The 14692-nt window shown below is 40.9% G+C and overlaps 1 protein-coding gene across 3 annotated transcripts in view; it reads left to right on the top strand.

Moving 5' to 3' along the window:
• The first annotated feature begins 5318 nt into the window (after nucleotides 1-5318).
• Nucleotides 5319-14692, top strand: part of LOC121269703 (endothelial cell-selective adhesion molecule-like) — a 134309-nt gene continuing 124935 nt past the window's right edge. The window contains exon 1 of one of the 3 annotated variants that reach the window (XM_041174529.1): nucleotides 5319-5411. Coding sequence is in view for 2 of the 3 variants with exons in the window: in XM_041174527.1 (XP_041030461.1) it covers nucleotides 5688-5748 (61 nt within the window). In the remaining variant the exon portion in view is untranslated. Of the gene's footprint in view, nucleotides 5412-5441; nucleotides 5749-14692 lie in introns of those variants that run through there. The other 2 variants (XM_041174527.1, XM_041174528.1) reach the window with 2 other exon arrangements.

Genomic DNA, 14692 nt, shown 5'->3' with positions numbered 1-14692 from the left:
TAGGATGAAGGATAAGCATGGCAGTTTCAGGAACCTTGGATAATGAAGGATATTGCGAGATTAGTCAAAGAGAAAAGGGAAGCATTCGTAAAGGCTAGAAGGCTGGGAACAGATGAAGCCCGTGGAGAATACAAAGAAAGTAGGAAGAAACTTAAGCAGGGAGTCAGGAGGGCCAAAAGGGGTCATGAAAAGTCACTGGCAACCAGGATTAAGGAAAATCCCAAAGCCTTTTATACGTATGTAAAAAGCAAGAGGGTAGCCAGGGAAAGGGTAGGCCCACTCAGGGACAGAGGTGCGGAGCCAGAAGAAACGGGAGAGATACTGAATGAATACTTCTCATCAGTATTCACCAAAGAGAAGATCTTAGCGGTCGATTTGTCTAGGGAAGAGGGTGTAGATAGCCTGGATCATGTTGAGATCAAAAAAGAGGAGGTGTTAGGCGTCTTGAAGAATATTAAGGTAGATAAGTCCCCAAGGCCAGATGGGATCTATCCCAGAGTACTGAGGGAGGCAAGGGTGGAGATTGCTGGGGCCTTGACAGAAATTTTTCCATCCTCACTGGCTACGGGTGAGGCCCCAGAGGACTGGAGAATGGCCAATGTTGTTCCATTGTTTAAGAAGGGTAGCAGGGATAATCCAGGAAATTACAGGCTGGTGAGCTTTACGTCAGTGGTAAGGAAATTATTGGAGAAGATTCTTCGTGACAGGATTTACTACCATTTGGAAGCAAATGGGCGTATTAGTGAGAGGCAGCATGGTTTTATGAAGGGGAGGTCGTATCTCACTAACTTGATCGAGTTTTTCGAGGAAGTGACAAAGATGATCGACGGTGGAAGGGCAGTGGATGTTATATACATGGATTTCAGTAAGGCCATTGACAAGGTCCCTCATGGCAGACTGATACAGAAGCTAAAGTCGCACGGGATCAGAGATGAGCTGGCAAGATGGATACAGAATTGGCTTGATCATAGAAGACAGAGGATAGCAGTGGAAGGATTCTTTTCTGAATGGAGAGCTATGACTAGTGGATTTCTGCAGGGATCAGTGCTGGGATCTTTGCTGTTTGTGGTATACATAAATGATTTAGAGGAAAATGTAACTGGGCTAATTAGTAAGTTTGCAGACAACACTAAGTTTGGAGGAGTTGCAGATAGTGAAGAGGATTGTCAAAGGATACAATGGGATATAGAGACTTGGGTGGAGAATTGGCAGATAGAGTTTAATCTGAACAAATGCGAGGTAATGCATTTTGGAAGGTCTAATACATGCAGGAATTATACAGTAAATGGCAGAACCCTTAAGTGCATTGATGGGCAGAGGGATCTGGGTGTACAGGTCCACAGGTCACTGAAAGTGGCAACACAGGTGGATAAGGTAGTCAGGAAGGCATATGGCATGCTTGCCTTCATTGGCAGGGGTATTGAGTACAAAAGCTGGTAAGTCATGCTGCAGCTGTATAGAACCTTGTTTAGGCCACACTTGCAATATTGCGTGCAATTCTGGTCGCCACGTTACCAGAAGGATATGGAGGTGTTAGAGAGGGTGCCGAGGAGGTTTACCAGGATGCTGTCTGGTCTGGAGGTTATTAGCTATGAGGAGAGGTTGGAGAAACTCGGATTGTTCTCACTAGAATGACGGAGATTGAGGGGCAACTTGATAGAAGTTTACAAAATTATGAGTGGCATGGACAGAGTAGATAGTCAGAAGCTTTTTCCCAAGGTGGAAGAGTCAAATACTAGGGGACATAGATTTAAGGTGAGAGGAGAAACCTATAGAGGAGATTTGCAGGGCAAGTTTTTTACGCAGAGGGTAGTGAGTGTCTGGAATTTGCTGCCAGAGGTGGTGTTGGAAGCAGGTACGATAGTGGTGTTTAAGAGGCAACCTGACAAATACATGAATAGGATAGGAATAGAGGGATACGGACCCTGGAAGTGCAAAATGTTTTAGCTGACGGGCAATATGATCGGTGCAGGCTTGGAGGGCCAAAGGGCCTGTTCCTGTGCTGTACTTTTCTTTGTTCTTTGTTCTTTGTCCCTATGCCAATTTGCTCATGGTTCAGGTAGTAATCCAGAGATTGTTACCTTTGTGTATCTGTATTTTACTTTACCCCCTAGATGCTTATACTCCCTTAGCATCAGAAATCAGAGAATGAATTTGAAACCTCTCTGATTCATTCACATGAATGAAAATGTTTTTCAGCCATGTAATTAAAAATAAAAACTTGCATTTTATTGGTCCCTTCACAATCTCAGGACATCCCAAAGTACTTTAGAGCCAAAGAAGAGCTGTTCTTGTAATGTTTCAGCATTGTACTGTAGAAAACACAGCAGCCAATGTGCTTACAAGAAAGGTCCTACACACAGCAATGTAATAAGGATTAGATAATCTGTTGGTAGAGAGAAAAATGGCTGTGACTCTGAAGATAACTCTCCTGCTCTTCTTCAAAACAGTGCCATGGGATCTTTGACATCTAACTAAAAAGGTAGGTGGGGCCTTAGTTTAATGCCTTGTCTAAAGGACACAACTTCCATCAGTGATATTTTGTTTTAAGTCTTCAGAATGGGGCTTAAACACAGAACCTTCTAATTCAGAGGTGAGAGTGCTACCAACTGAGCCACAACTGGCACCATTAGAGATGCTCCATTTTGAGTACAATGTATTCCTCCTCCTCCCCTTTTTATTTTATCCAATACCAATGTCCACCTCATTGCTGGGAAGGAGGGTGAATGAGCCATCACTAATAGTCAGAAGCCCAAGGAAAGTTGACAACAGTATGAAGGGTAATGTCAGCTTTTTGTTCTCTTTACAGGAACTTTCTTAATTAGCTATTGGCAGGACTGAGACTAATAAGCTATGGAGAAAATTGAAATAAAAAGGAGGAAATGATTAACCAAAGTATACAAAAATAACATACAGAAGCACAGGGAACTTATTAATCAAATTTGAACATTGTTTTGCAAATGATCAGCCAATGATTGGATGTCAGTGACCCTTCCTATCATTATCCACTGCCAGAAGTTCCAATTATTCAATCTAAAATGTTTTTGGGAAGTAATAGGCAGTCGTATTTTAAACTTGAGGCTTGACATGAATTGCGATCTCACCCTTTGTGCCCTGTTCCATGTGCCTTTGCAGTTTGGAATGTAGAGGGAAATAATCAAGGCCATGGGTTTACTGTCTCCATAGAAAAATAGCCAGTGTCAGCCATGGCTCAATTGGTAGCAATCTCATCTCTGAGTCAGGAAATTGTGGGTTTAGGCCTAATAACAGAAACAGGAGTACAAGTTCCAGACTGATCCAAGGTGCAGTACTGAGGGAGTGCTGCATTATCAGATGAAACATTAAACTGAGACCTCATCTGCCCTCCCAGGTGGAGAGAAAATATCCCAGAACACTATTTCAAAGAGGAGCTGGCAAGTGACTCTTAGTGGCCCTGGCCAATATTTATCCCTCAACCAACATCTTTGATAAACATTTGATCTGGTCATTATTACATGTCTGTTTGTGGGAGTTTGCTGTGTGCAAATTGGCGGCCTGGTTTCCTGCAGTACTATTGCAACTACACTTCAAAAAGTACATAATTGACCATTAAATATTTTAGGTATTGTGAAAGTTGGTATATAAATGGAAGGTTTTTTAAATTCAGTTTTCAGTGCCATACCCTGAAGTATTAATGATTGCTGAGGATTCAAAAACTGACGGAGATTAGGGGTTTAAGTCATTAAGGTACAGGTGGGAGCGTATAGGGGTGAGAGGTGGGGGGAGATCTCATGGAGGAAGAGGAAGGCTGGTCATCCATGACTTAGGCTACAGGTCATACTAAGAAAAGAGGACAGAAAGAATAAGATTTATATAAACTATGCCTCTATGTTCTTCTGGCCACTTCAAAGAATTGTTTTAAGATATATTCTTTAACGGGATGTGGGTGTCACTGGCATGGCCAGCCTTCATTGTATATCTGTAATGGCCCTTGAACCAAGTGACTTGCACAGCATTTCAATGGACTGCTAAGAGTCAACCACATTTCTGTGGGTCTGTGGTCTATTAATGAATCAGAGGGGTTTTTACAACAATTGATATTTTCATGGTCACCATTACTAATGGTGAGTAGCTTTCAATTCCACATTTATTAATTGAATTTAAATTCTCCCAGCTGCTTTAGTGGGAGTTGAACCCATTTTGCTGGGCTTCTGGATTATTAGTCCAGTATCATTACCACTATGCCTTTGTCTCCCAGGGCTACAGCAGGGAGAATCGGATTGGCTGGATTACTTCTTGGGGGGACCCGATGGGCTGAATTGCCTCCTTCTGTGCCACTTACAACCTCAGGACATCCTTTACAGCTGTTGAACTACCTTTGAAGTATAGGCACAGTTGTAAAGGCAGCAGCCAATTCCACAAACACAGCACAGCAAGATTCCACAAACAGCAATGTGATAATGGCCAGATTATCTGTTAACCTGTTTTAATTGAGGGATAAATGATGTTCTGGACAGACTGGTATGGGTGGCTGCCAAGTAGCTGCAGTGGTTCAAGAAAGAGGCTCACAACCACCTTCTCAAGGGAATTAGGGTTGGAGAACAAATGCTGGCCTTGACAGTGATGTTCATATCCCATGAAGGAATTAAAAAAAATCGCCTAATTAAATTCTTAAGTAATGATTGTAGCCCGTGAACCAGAATTCTTAAAAGTAAGCATTCGTCTGTCACCATGCATTTAAAATAATTTGGAAAACCAGTTCATGCACCTGGAGTTGTATGTTAGTGGCATAAACTCTCTAGTTTCTCTCAGTATTTGAACCCTCAACAATGCATGAATATCTCACAGGGTATGGCACTGAAAATTGCAGTTAAAAACTTGCCTTTATAGAGCATATTTCACAACATCCCAATGCACTTTACAGAAAATGATGTACTTTTCGAAGTGTAGTCACAGTAGTAAGGCAGGTAACCAGGTCACCAATTTTCCCACAGCAAGCTCCCACCACCAGAAATGTGACCAGATCAACTGTTTATCAAAGATGTTTGTTGAGGGATAAATATTGGCTAGAGCACTAAGAATGCTTGCTCTCCTTTGATATAATACTCTGGGACATTTCATATCCAGCAGAATTGTAAAGTTTTTATTGGCTTTATGGTATTGGATAATACTGTCACTGCAATTGAGGTTGCTTGGGAAACACTTTCTTTGCCAGCAGGGATAAGACACTTTAAATACACGTCCTTTTCTAGTTAACTAATTGGGAGGGCGGGGAGATATACCTCAATCCTTTTAAATTTGTCAATGACGTGCTGCAGGTGCAGTTTGATTGACAGGCTGTGAATCCATCGCGCAACCAATCAAGCTGCCCCTTGCGAAGTACTGGTGGTGATTGGCAAGTGTGTGCCTGGGCGGTACTTGCTGTCAAACAGGTAGGGGTTTGATTGACAGGCGGCTCCCGGGGATCGGAGAGCGCTGCAAGTGCTTAAGGGCACCAGTGCCAGATAAAGACAGCGCTGATGTTCCGGATAGTTGTTCGCAGCCTCTGCCGGTCAGCGTAGATTTAAATAATTGTATCAGTGCAGCAGGTCGATGTCCTGAATTAATACAAGTCGGCTGTTTGCAAGCTTCCAGTCCAAGAGATTACTTTCTAGGGAAACTAATCCGGAGCTGCTTGTTTCTTTGGATATTAAGCAGGGGGAATCACCATGAACGCAGTGCAATTGACACTTTGGGCTTTATTACTGGTGACACCGACTCTATTTAATGGTAAGAATGTGTGTTTTTTAAATTTCGTTATGGGACGTGGGAGTTTTATTTATAGAAATCTGTTTTGTGCGAAACAAGTTTAAACATTGTGTCTATAATTAGAGGGCAAATGCCTTTTACTTTCAGCATGTCAGTTCACATGTTAGCTCAGCGTTAACAATTATAACAAATGCAATGGACAGAGAACATATTCCAATTATTGCCACTAATGCTGCAGCTAAATTTCATCTCAAAATAACTTGTAGACATCTTTTTTAAAATAAACAATCCAGTCTCCTAATCTTGAAATTTCTAGACTTGAAGTGGTATAGCAAACATTTAGGAGAGTGAATGTTGCAGGTGGAATTCGCGAGAATCAATGGTCCCTGTTTATCTGACTGACTTCGTCCACTGTGAATCATTGAACACCTAGATCACAGACCGACTCGTTTCTTTTTTGTCAAACTCGGAGAAGATGCTTTCACAGCCCCTCATGCACCAAAAAGTAACACAAGCTTCCAAACAGTTTATTTTTTTTAACCCACCCCGCTTCACGGTGAGACACACAAATGATTTGTCTTTGGGGGTGAGATTCACCAATCTGACACAGCTTTCAAAGAACTGATGCCCCCTGTTATTTTGTTTTGTCAGAAACGAACCTTTATCATTTACTCGAACTATGACAATTGGATGATTAGGAACTTGGGTGGCGAACGAAGTTTAGCAAAAATAATTTAAACAACAGGACGGTTTTGTTTTCGAGATACTGGGGGAATGATGCGGCCACTAAGAAACCCGCTGTTTTTCAAACGTTTACATGATACCTGTTTTATATATATACTTTATGTTTAAAAATCGAGGCATAGCTATTTAAAAAGGCCCCTTTATTAGGAACACCCCCCCACCTCCCCATAGGCTTTTAATCTTATATATTGCAAAATAATGCTCTGGATTCAACATTCAAGCAGCCTCTGACTGTACTGTCCCAGTATTTGACTTCTATTGAGAAAGTTAATGAGCTTGCACCATTCTTGATGCAGGGGACCTTCTGTTTGTTGAGAATAAAAGTAGCTCCTGAATATTGTACTGGCAGTTTGGTTAAAATCTTGAGGGATTCTCACCAAATTGTACTAGGGTTTTATAAGTTCCTTTGGGATAATTTTGTAGGTCTTAATTTGTCTTGATCTTTGCATAAACAGGAGGCAATTCCTGAAGGAGTGAAGATTTGCATTTATATAGCACTTTTCGTGACCTTAAGATGTCCTAAAGAACTTTTGAAGTGTAGTCATTGTTGTAATGTAAGGAGACATGGCAGCCAATTTGTGCACAGCAAGCTCCCACAAACAGCAAAGTGACAAAGACCAAATAATCTGTTTTTGTGATGTTGATTGAGGGATAAGTATTGGCTAGGACACCAGGACTAGCTCCTTTGCTCTTTCTTCAAAGGTCCCCAAAGCACTATTTCACATCCATTTGAAAAGAAACACTATGCTTTCATTAATGTCTCATCCAAAAGACAGTAGTACCTCAATACCATACTGGACTACCGGCCTTCTTATTCAGAGGTAAGAGTCCTACCACCTGAGCGACAGCTGATGAATCCTCAAGAAAGCTCCCTCAGCACTGCTCTGGTATGTTAGCTCAGATTTTGTGCTGAAGCCTCTGGAGTGGAATGTTTAAAAACCTTGTGACTTAGAGGAGAGAGTGTCTCCAACTGAGCCACAGCAGGACTGTGATCCACAAGGCAACCCAAATATTCAGAAAGCTTGTGGTTAAGAGATTGCAGTGGGGTTCAAGGGCCATAACACTGAGGCCGGTACTTTTAAAGGTGGAATTAGTGCACCGACTTTAATAGTACACCAGTCCCAAAAGTACAAATAATGCAAGTTTTGAATTCCCCGTTTAGTGGCAATTACATAGTGAACATGTATTTCGTATCAATGCACTTCACAAAGTGAACTGTGACCTACTCCACTCTTCTAACTGACTGTTATGGAAATATCTCCAATTCATAAGTTTACTGAGCCTTTTCATGTTCCATCTTCTTAAAGACAAGTCCAATTAATACAAACATCATTGGAACTCAAAAACCTTTGCTGTCGTGAATTATATTCTCACACAAGCAAGTTGAGAACCTAATGTCAGCCACAGCTCAGTGGCTCAGTGGTCAGAGATTTGGTGGGTTCAAGCCCCACACCAGAGATCTGATTATATAATTTAGGCTGATACTTCAATGCTATGCTGAGGGAGTGTTACACTGTCTGAGAGTGCAGTTTTCTGGAGGCTCAATCTGCCCTCGGGTGGATGAAATGATCCCATAGCACTATTTGATGAGGAGCAGTGGAACTTTCCCTGGACAATATGTATCCCTCAACCAACACCAGTTTAAAAACCAGCTCCAGAATATCTGTTAATTTACTCCTGGCTGTTAGTAGGAGCTTGCTGCTGAGTACAAATTGGCTGCTGCATTTCCTACATCACAACAATGGCCACTCTTAGAGTTATTTGGGAAGTTCTGAGGTCATGAAAGGCTTGCCTTGTAACGTGGGAACATTGCCACATTATCCCTAAGTTAGTCAATGACAGAAATGAAAATGTGTGTCACATAGGTTGAGTTTCTGATGTCTAATAGCATTAGCAAATAACCTGTCCTTGTACTTCTTCAGTCTGGGTGTCATTGACCTACTGTACAGAGTCCAGCATTAAACTAGGTCTCATATGTTTTTGATTTAACTTCAGTCAGTTTTGAAGAAAGATTTACCTCGTTATGCATGCGATGTTTCTAAGTTACATTACGGTAGATCCCGCAGAGCTTGCTTTTTTTTCCCTTTATGTGGGCATCACTGGCAAGGCCTGCATTTATTGGCTATCCCTAATTATCCTTGAACTGAGTGGCTTGCTAGGCCATTTCAGGGAACAGTTAAGAGCCAATCACATTGCTGTGGTTCTGACTTTGGAGTCACATTTAGGCCAGACTGAGTAAGGACAGTGGATTGGATTTCCATTGGTGGGCAAGATGGGTTTTTGTGGCAAATCAATGCAAGTTTGATGGTCACCATTTACTGAGACTAGGTTTAATTCCAGCTGCTGTAATGGAATTTGAACCCACCTCCCCAGAGCATTACCCTGGGCCTCTGGGTTACTAGTCCAGTGAGATTAACACTAAGCCACCATTTCTCCTTTTTGGGGGTGGGGTGGAGGAGTAGCTAATAGCATAGTATTGGCAATGGTGCAGCTTATAGTTAAGCTTTCTGTGCATTCTGATGCAAAAGAGAGATTGAAATATCAATATTCCCCTTACAACAACAACTTGCATTTATCTAACACCTTTAACATAATAAATGTTCCAAGGTGCTTAACAGCAATGTGATCAGGTAAAAATTGACACCGAGCTTAAGAAGAAGAAATTAGGACGTGACCAAATGCTTGGTTAAGCAGTGTGTTAAAAGGAAAAGAAAGAGGTGGAGAGGATTGGGAAGGGAATTCTAAAGCTTAGAGCCTAGATGCCTTAAGGTAGTGGTGGAGTGAGTGGGGAATGCAAAGTCTTCAGAGGGATGTTGGGCTAGACAAAGATACAAGACATGAAATCATTTATTGGATGTTGTTGCTTTATGGTGATGCTTCACCAAAACGTTTTGAACTCTAATTTCTCACCAGTCGCTGTAACCTTAGCTTTCCAGTTATATCGAAAGCATTTGTCCAGCTGCCACAGTAGGAGGAACACTGGATGGTACTTTGTCTCAGACTACAGCAGGGTCTCTCTGTGGGAAGATTATCCCAGGACTGGGAGACTTTAAGATCAGAATGACTTCCTGAGTATTTATTCTGTATTTTAAAATACTCATATATTCCAGAAAAGATGGGAAATGATGTATAAATCATTCATATATATTGGCTGTGCAATCTCTGACTTCTCAAATAAATTTGGATAAAATGAACGGTCATTCTTCAGTGTAAACATCATTGCACAGAAATAACCACAGACAAAAAGGAATCCAATAAAATGTTGACTATTACCCAGCTTAGTGAGAACCACTAGGCTTTACTTTATTAGGAAGACAACTGACGAAGATGGTCACATTGGTGCCCCTTTAACTTCAGCCCTGCTGATTGGGTGCTATTTTTATTCACACTTGAAATAATATGATCTGTTTGTACCTTTGTAAAGGAGCATGGTCTTCATGGGGAAATAAAAAGTTTGACAACTATCTTTTCATTTGTTCGGACATACACTTTGTTGTGATCCATCAGATGTATGACATCATTGGAATGCACAACATACTTACATTTTTTGAGGCTCTATTTTGTTTTGAGTTGTGGGGGGCGAATAACAAAGCAATTACTTAAGCTATAATCCCTCAGACATAAATTCATGGTATTGATTACTGTTTAGTTTAAGAATGATAATTCTCCTTTTAATAGCAATGTCCTACTGTTTCTGATACTGTTTAGCTGTTGGTTCAATTATTCACATTTTCTTCATACCCTCCTCTCTACCCTATACACTCGGACGATAATATTTTGGAGATAACTGCTATTTTGGAAGTGGATCGAGCATCCAATATACATACATCACGAGTAGGAGCAAGAATCTTTGCTGCTGTTCCTCTCCATTCTCAAACTAATTGAAATATCACTTCCACTCCTATTCCTCCGCTTCCACAGTACCACGTCCCCCAATGGTAAGCCGCTGAGATCAGTTAATACAGCACAATACAAGAGCTTAACTTGGGACCTTTCTCTTCTCTGTGCATCCTTGTTACAGTACCCTTTGCACTCCCTCAAAGTGTTTCTAACTATCACCTGGTTCTTTGTCTCCAACATTAGTAAAGAAAGAAAAGGAAGAAAAAGCATTTCTGTAGCCAAGAGGTTATCACGCATCCCAATTTAGAATCGACAACCTGGTTTCTGAGTGGGATGTATATAATGTAAACCAGACTCTAAAGTCCTATTTCCAGATGAACACTGCTAGCATGGAGTTATGTCCACTGGGAGCTCATAACAGAACACTCTGGGTGCACCCTCAAGATTTTCACCCCATTAAGTTATAATGGAAAATTATGGGGAGCCTATCCAACACTTCTGATATCCTAGGGCCCTGACCTAAAGTATACATTAAGGAAATTAAAATCTGCTTTCAAAAAGCAATCCCCTTTTTTTCACTTCCAATTACCTAATGATGTGAAAGAATTGACTGCTGAAATTCTCGCTGAATTTTCATCAACAAAATAAATGTCAGAGTTTGCAACCTTCTCTCACTAGTGACTCATCTGTCTGCTTCCAAGCTAGCACTCTTTGCTTAGTGGTAGTACTCGCATCTGAGTCGAAAGATTGAGTTCAGGCCCCATTCTAGAGGTTTGAGCACGTAATCTTGGCTGACGTTCTGGCACAGTAGTTGAGAGACTGATGCACTGGCTGAGATGCCCTCTTTCAGTTGAAACAATACACTGAGATCTCATCTGCCCTTCTGAGGTGAATGTAAAACAAAATACCATGGCATGCTTGAAGAAGAGCAGAGTTCTTTTGGTATCTTGATCAATGTTTGCCCCTCAATCAACACCTAAAAACAGGCTATCTATCCAGAAATTGCCATTTGAAGACCTTGCTGTACTCAAATTCCCTTCCTTACATTACAACAATGACCACATTTCAAAAGTACCTCGTTGGCTGCAAAATGCTTTTGGACATCCTGAGGTCATGAGTGGTGCAAATCAGTGCCAGACATTTTTTTCTTATTTTATTTGACTATTTTCTATCCTTATTCTTCTTCTTTCCTCCTTATAGAAACATTGAATAGTTCAGCACAGAAGCACTTGTGCTTGTGCTCACTCTTTAATAGAACTATCAAACAAGTCCCACTCCCTGCTCTTTCCCCATAGCCCCGCAAATGTTTCCTTTCATGAATTTATCCAATTCCCCTTTTGGATCTGCTTCCATCACCTTTTTTGGACACTGCATTCCAGATCACAACAACTTACTGTGTATATCAGCTTCAATCTGTTTACCAACCCTTCTGCTATTGGAAACAATTTCTCCTTAATTACTCTATGATTTTGAACACCTTTATAAAATCTCCTCTTAATCATCTCTGTGCTATGGAGAACAGCAACAGCTTCTCCAGTTTCTCCAAGTAAGTGAGTTCCCTATCCTCGGTACCATTAAATCTCTTCAGAATCCACCCACACCACCCAGCTGCCCCGCCCAAACCTGTGACATCCTTCCTACATCATCGAGTACAATACTCTAGCTGAGGCCTAACCAGTGTTTTATAAAGATTTCACATGACTCCCTTGTTTTGGTATTCTACTCCTCTATTAATTAAAATTGAGGATTCCAGTTGCTTTTTTAAAGGCCTTCTCAACTTGTGCTACCACCTTCAAAAACTTGTTTACATATATTTAGGTCTTCCTGTTTCTGCACCCTCTTTAAAATTATATCATTTAATTTATATTACTCTCCTCATTCTTCCTACTAAAATGTATCACTTTGCACTGCTGTGTTAAATTTCATCTGTCACGTGTCTGTCCATTTCACTGGTCTGGTTATATCCTTGTGAAACCTTCATAATGGTTTTCCAAGTTTTCCAAGTTTCTTGTCAGCTGCAAACTTTGAAATTATGCTGTGTATACCCAAGTCCATTAATATATATTAAAAAGAAGAGTAGTCTCAATACTGACTTCTGGGGAATACCTCCCTCCAATCTGAAAATCAATTGTTCACCACGACTCTCTGGCTGGAATTTTCCAATCCCTCCCACCGGTGGGATCATCTGGTCCTGCCAAAGTGAATGGACGGTTGAATGCCTCGTTGCAAATTCTGCCCTCTGTATCCGTCCCTTAGCCAATTTTGTGTTCACACAGCCACTGTCCCATTCATAGGCTTCAATTTCAGACAAAGTCTACTATGTGGTAGGTTTTCAAATAGCTTTCAAAAGTCCACATGCACAACCGCACTACCCTCATCAACCCTGTCGGTTACTTCAAAGAATTCAGTCGAGTTAGTCAAACGCTATTTGCCATTAACAAATCCATCTGAGGTTCATTTATTAGTTCATCCTTTTTCAAATGACAATTAATTTTGTCCCAGATTATTGTGTCGTGAATGTTTCCCCTAAATGGGCATTATGTTGCCTGATTTTCTCTCTCTTCCTTTTTTCCAACAGGTGTGTGACATTTGTAATTCTCCACCCCTCTGGAATATTGTGACCAGACCTTCTGCAAATTCAACCTTTATTTTCCTCAGTAATCTAGGATGACTCCTATCTGAACATTTTAAATACTTCTTCTTTGTCTATTTTTACCTTACCTGATATTGCTGCTACCACCTCCTTTATTATTATATTGGTAGCATCTCCTTCTCCAGTGAAGACAGATGCAAAGTACTTATTTAATATATCAAGCTCTGCCTTTATTAGAGGATCTCCTTTTGTTTGTCTATAACCATTCCCATGATGACCTTTTATTTTACTTTATTATTCATTAGGACGTGGGCATCACTGGCAAGGCTAGCATTTGCTGCCCATCCCTAATTGCCCTTGAACTGATTGGCTGGCTTGCTACTCCATTTCAGAGGGCAGTTAAGACCCACATTGCTGTGGTTCTGGAGTCACATGTAGGCCAGAATGAGTAAGGATGACAGATTTCGTTCCCTGCAAGGGATGAGTGAATCAGATGGGTCTTTTTGACAATTGATGATAGTTGTCATGGTCACCAGAATAGCTTTAGATTCCAGGATTATTAATTGAATTCAAATTCCACCAGCTGCTGCAATGAGATTTGAACCCATGTCCCTAGAATATTAGCCTGGGCATCTGGATTACTAGTCCAGTGACATTACCACTATGCCACTGCCTCCCCCAATGTCATGTATGTGTGTATGTGTGTGTGTATGTATGTGTGTATGTATGTATGTATGTCGGTGCGTACGTGCTGAGGGTACTATCAGACTACGCCTGTAGAAAATCCTCATTACCTCAGTGTAACAGCCTCTGGGATGACTGGAGTGAGGGACAGCTCCATTTGTGTATGTCTCCAGTGCATACTTGTGACAGATTATGGAAAGTTTCAGCTTGACACTGGTATGTTTGCTTTTTGTACGGACTGAGCTGTGTTGCTGTTGAGAAACTTACCCACTGTTTTTCTCACGACCCCAGGGCAGGGGGCAGCATTTTACTCAAGAGAAAGGAAGCAAAAAATAATGTTGCTGTGCATTAAAGTGACATTTGAAGGAGTGTCTGCCCCCTCCATTAAGTCTCCAAGGACCAGAGTTTACATCACAAACCCAGCAGAGATAACACAATGTTGTTGCAATTTAACATTTCAGTATTTACTTTGTTCTAAAACTATTTGCTAAACTACTTGCCGAACATTTATGTTACTGAATGTTGCTCTGCGAGATTTAGAAAAATTACTAAGTATATTCCTGATGATTTAGTCATTTTTATTATGATATTGTGAATTATTCAATAAATCAAATTCAATAGAAATACTCTAGAGGTGGTTATGCTACCAAAATAATTACTTATTATGCACTTTTTTAAAAAAAAAGTTTAATCTTAATTCAAAAGTTACTTATTTTCCCCTTCTCTCCTGAAGAATGTCTCACAGTAGAATGACCTTCCAGGCAAAGACAGTCTTCTGATAATTTACTTAAATAGTCATTCTTAACATGCTGCTTCATCAGTGACCTTTCTTCCATCATAAGGTCAGAAGTAGGGATGTTCACTGATGATTGCACAATGTCCAGCATCATTCGTGCCTCCTCAGGTACTGAAGCAGTCCATGTCCAAATGCAGCAAGACCTGGGCAATATCTAGGTTTGGGCTGACAAGTGGCAAGTAAGTAACATTCACGCCACACAAGTGCTAGGCAATGCCCATCTCCAACAAAAGAAAATCTAACCATCGCCCCTTGACATTCAATGGCATTACCATTGCTGAATCCCCCACCACCAACATCCTGGGGGC

The sequence above is a fragment of the Carcharodon carcharias genome, chromosome 25 (genome assembly GCF_017639515.1).
Source record: "Carcharodon carcharias isolate sCarCar2 chromosome 25, sCarCar2.pri, whole genome shotgun sequence".
NCBI classification, from domain to species: domain Eukaryota; kingdom Metazoa; phylum Chordata; class Chondrichthyes; order Lamniformes; family Lamnidae; genus Carcharodon; species Carcharodon carcharias.
Note: the sequence above shows the minus strand (reverse complement) of the source record. Positions and strands in the feature narration are given on the sequence as shown.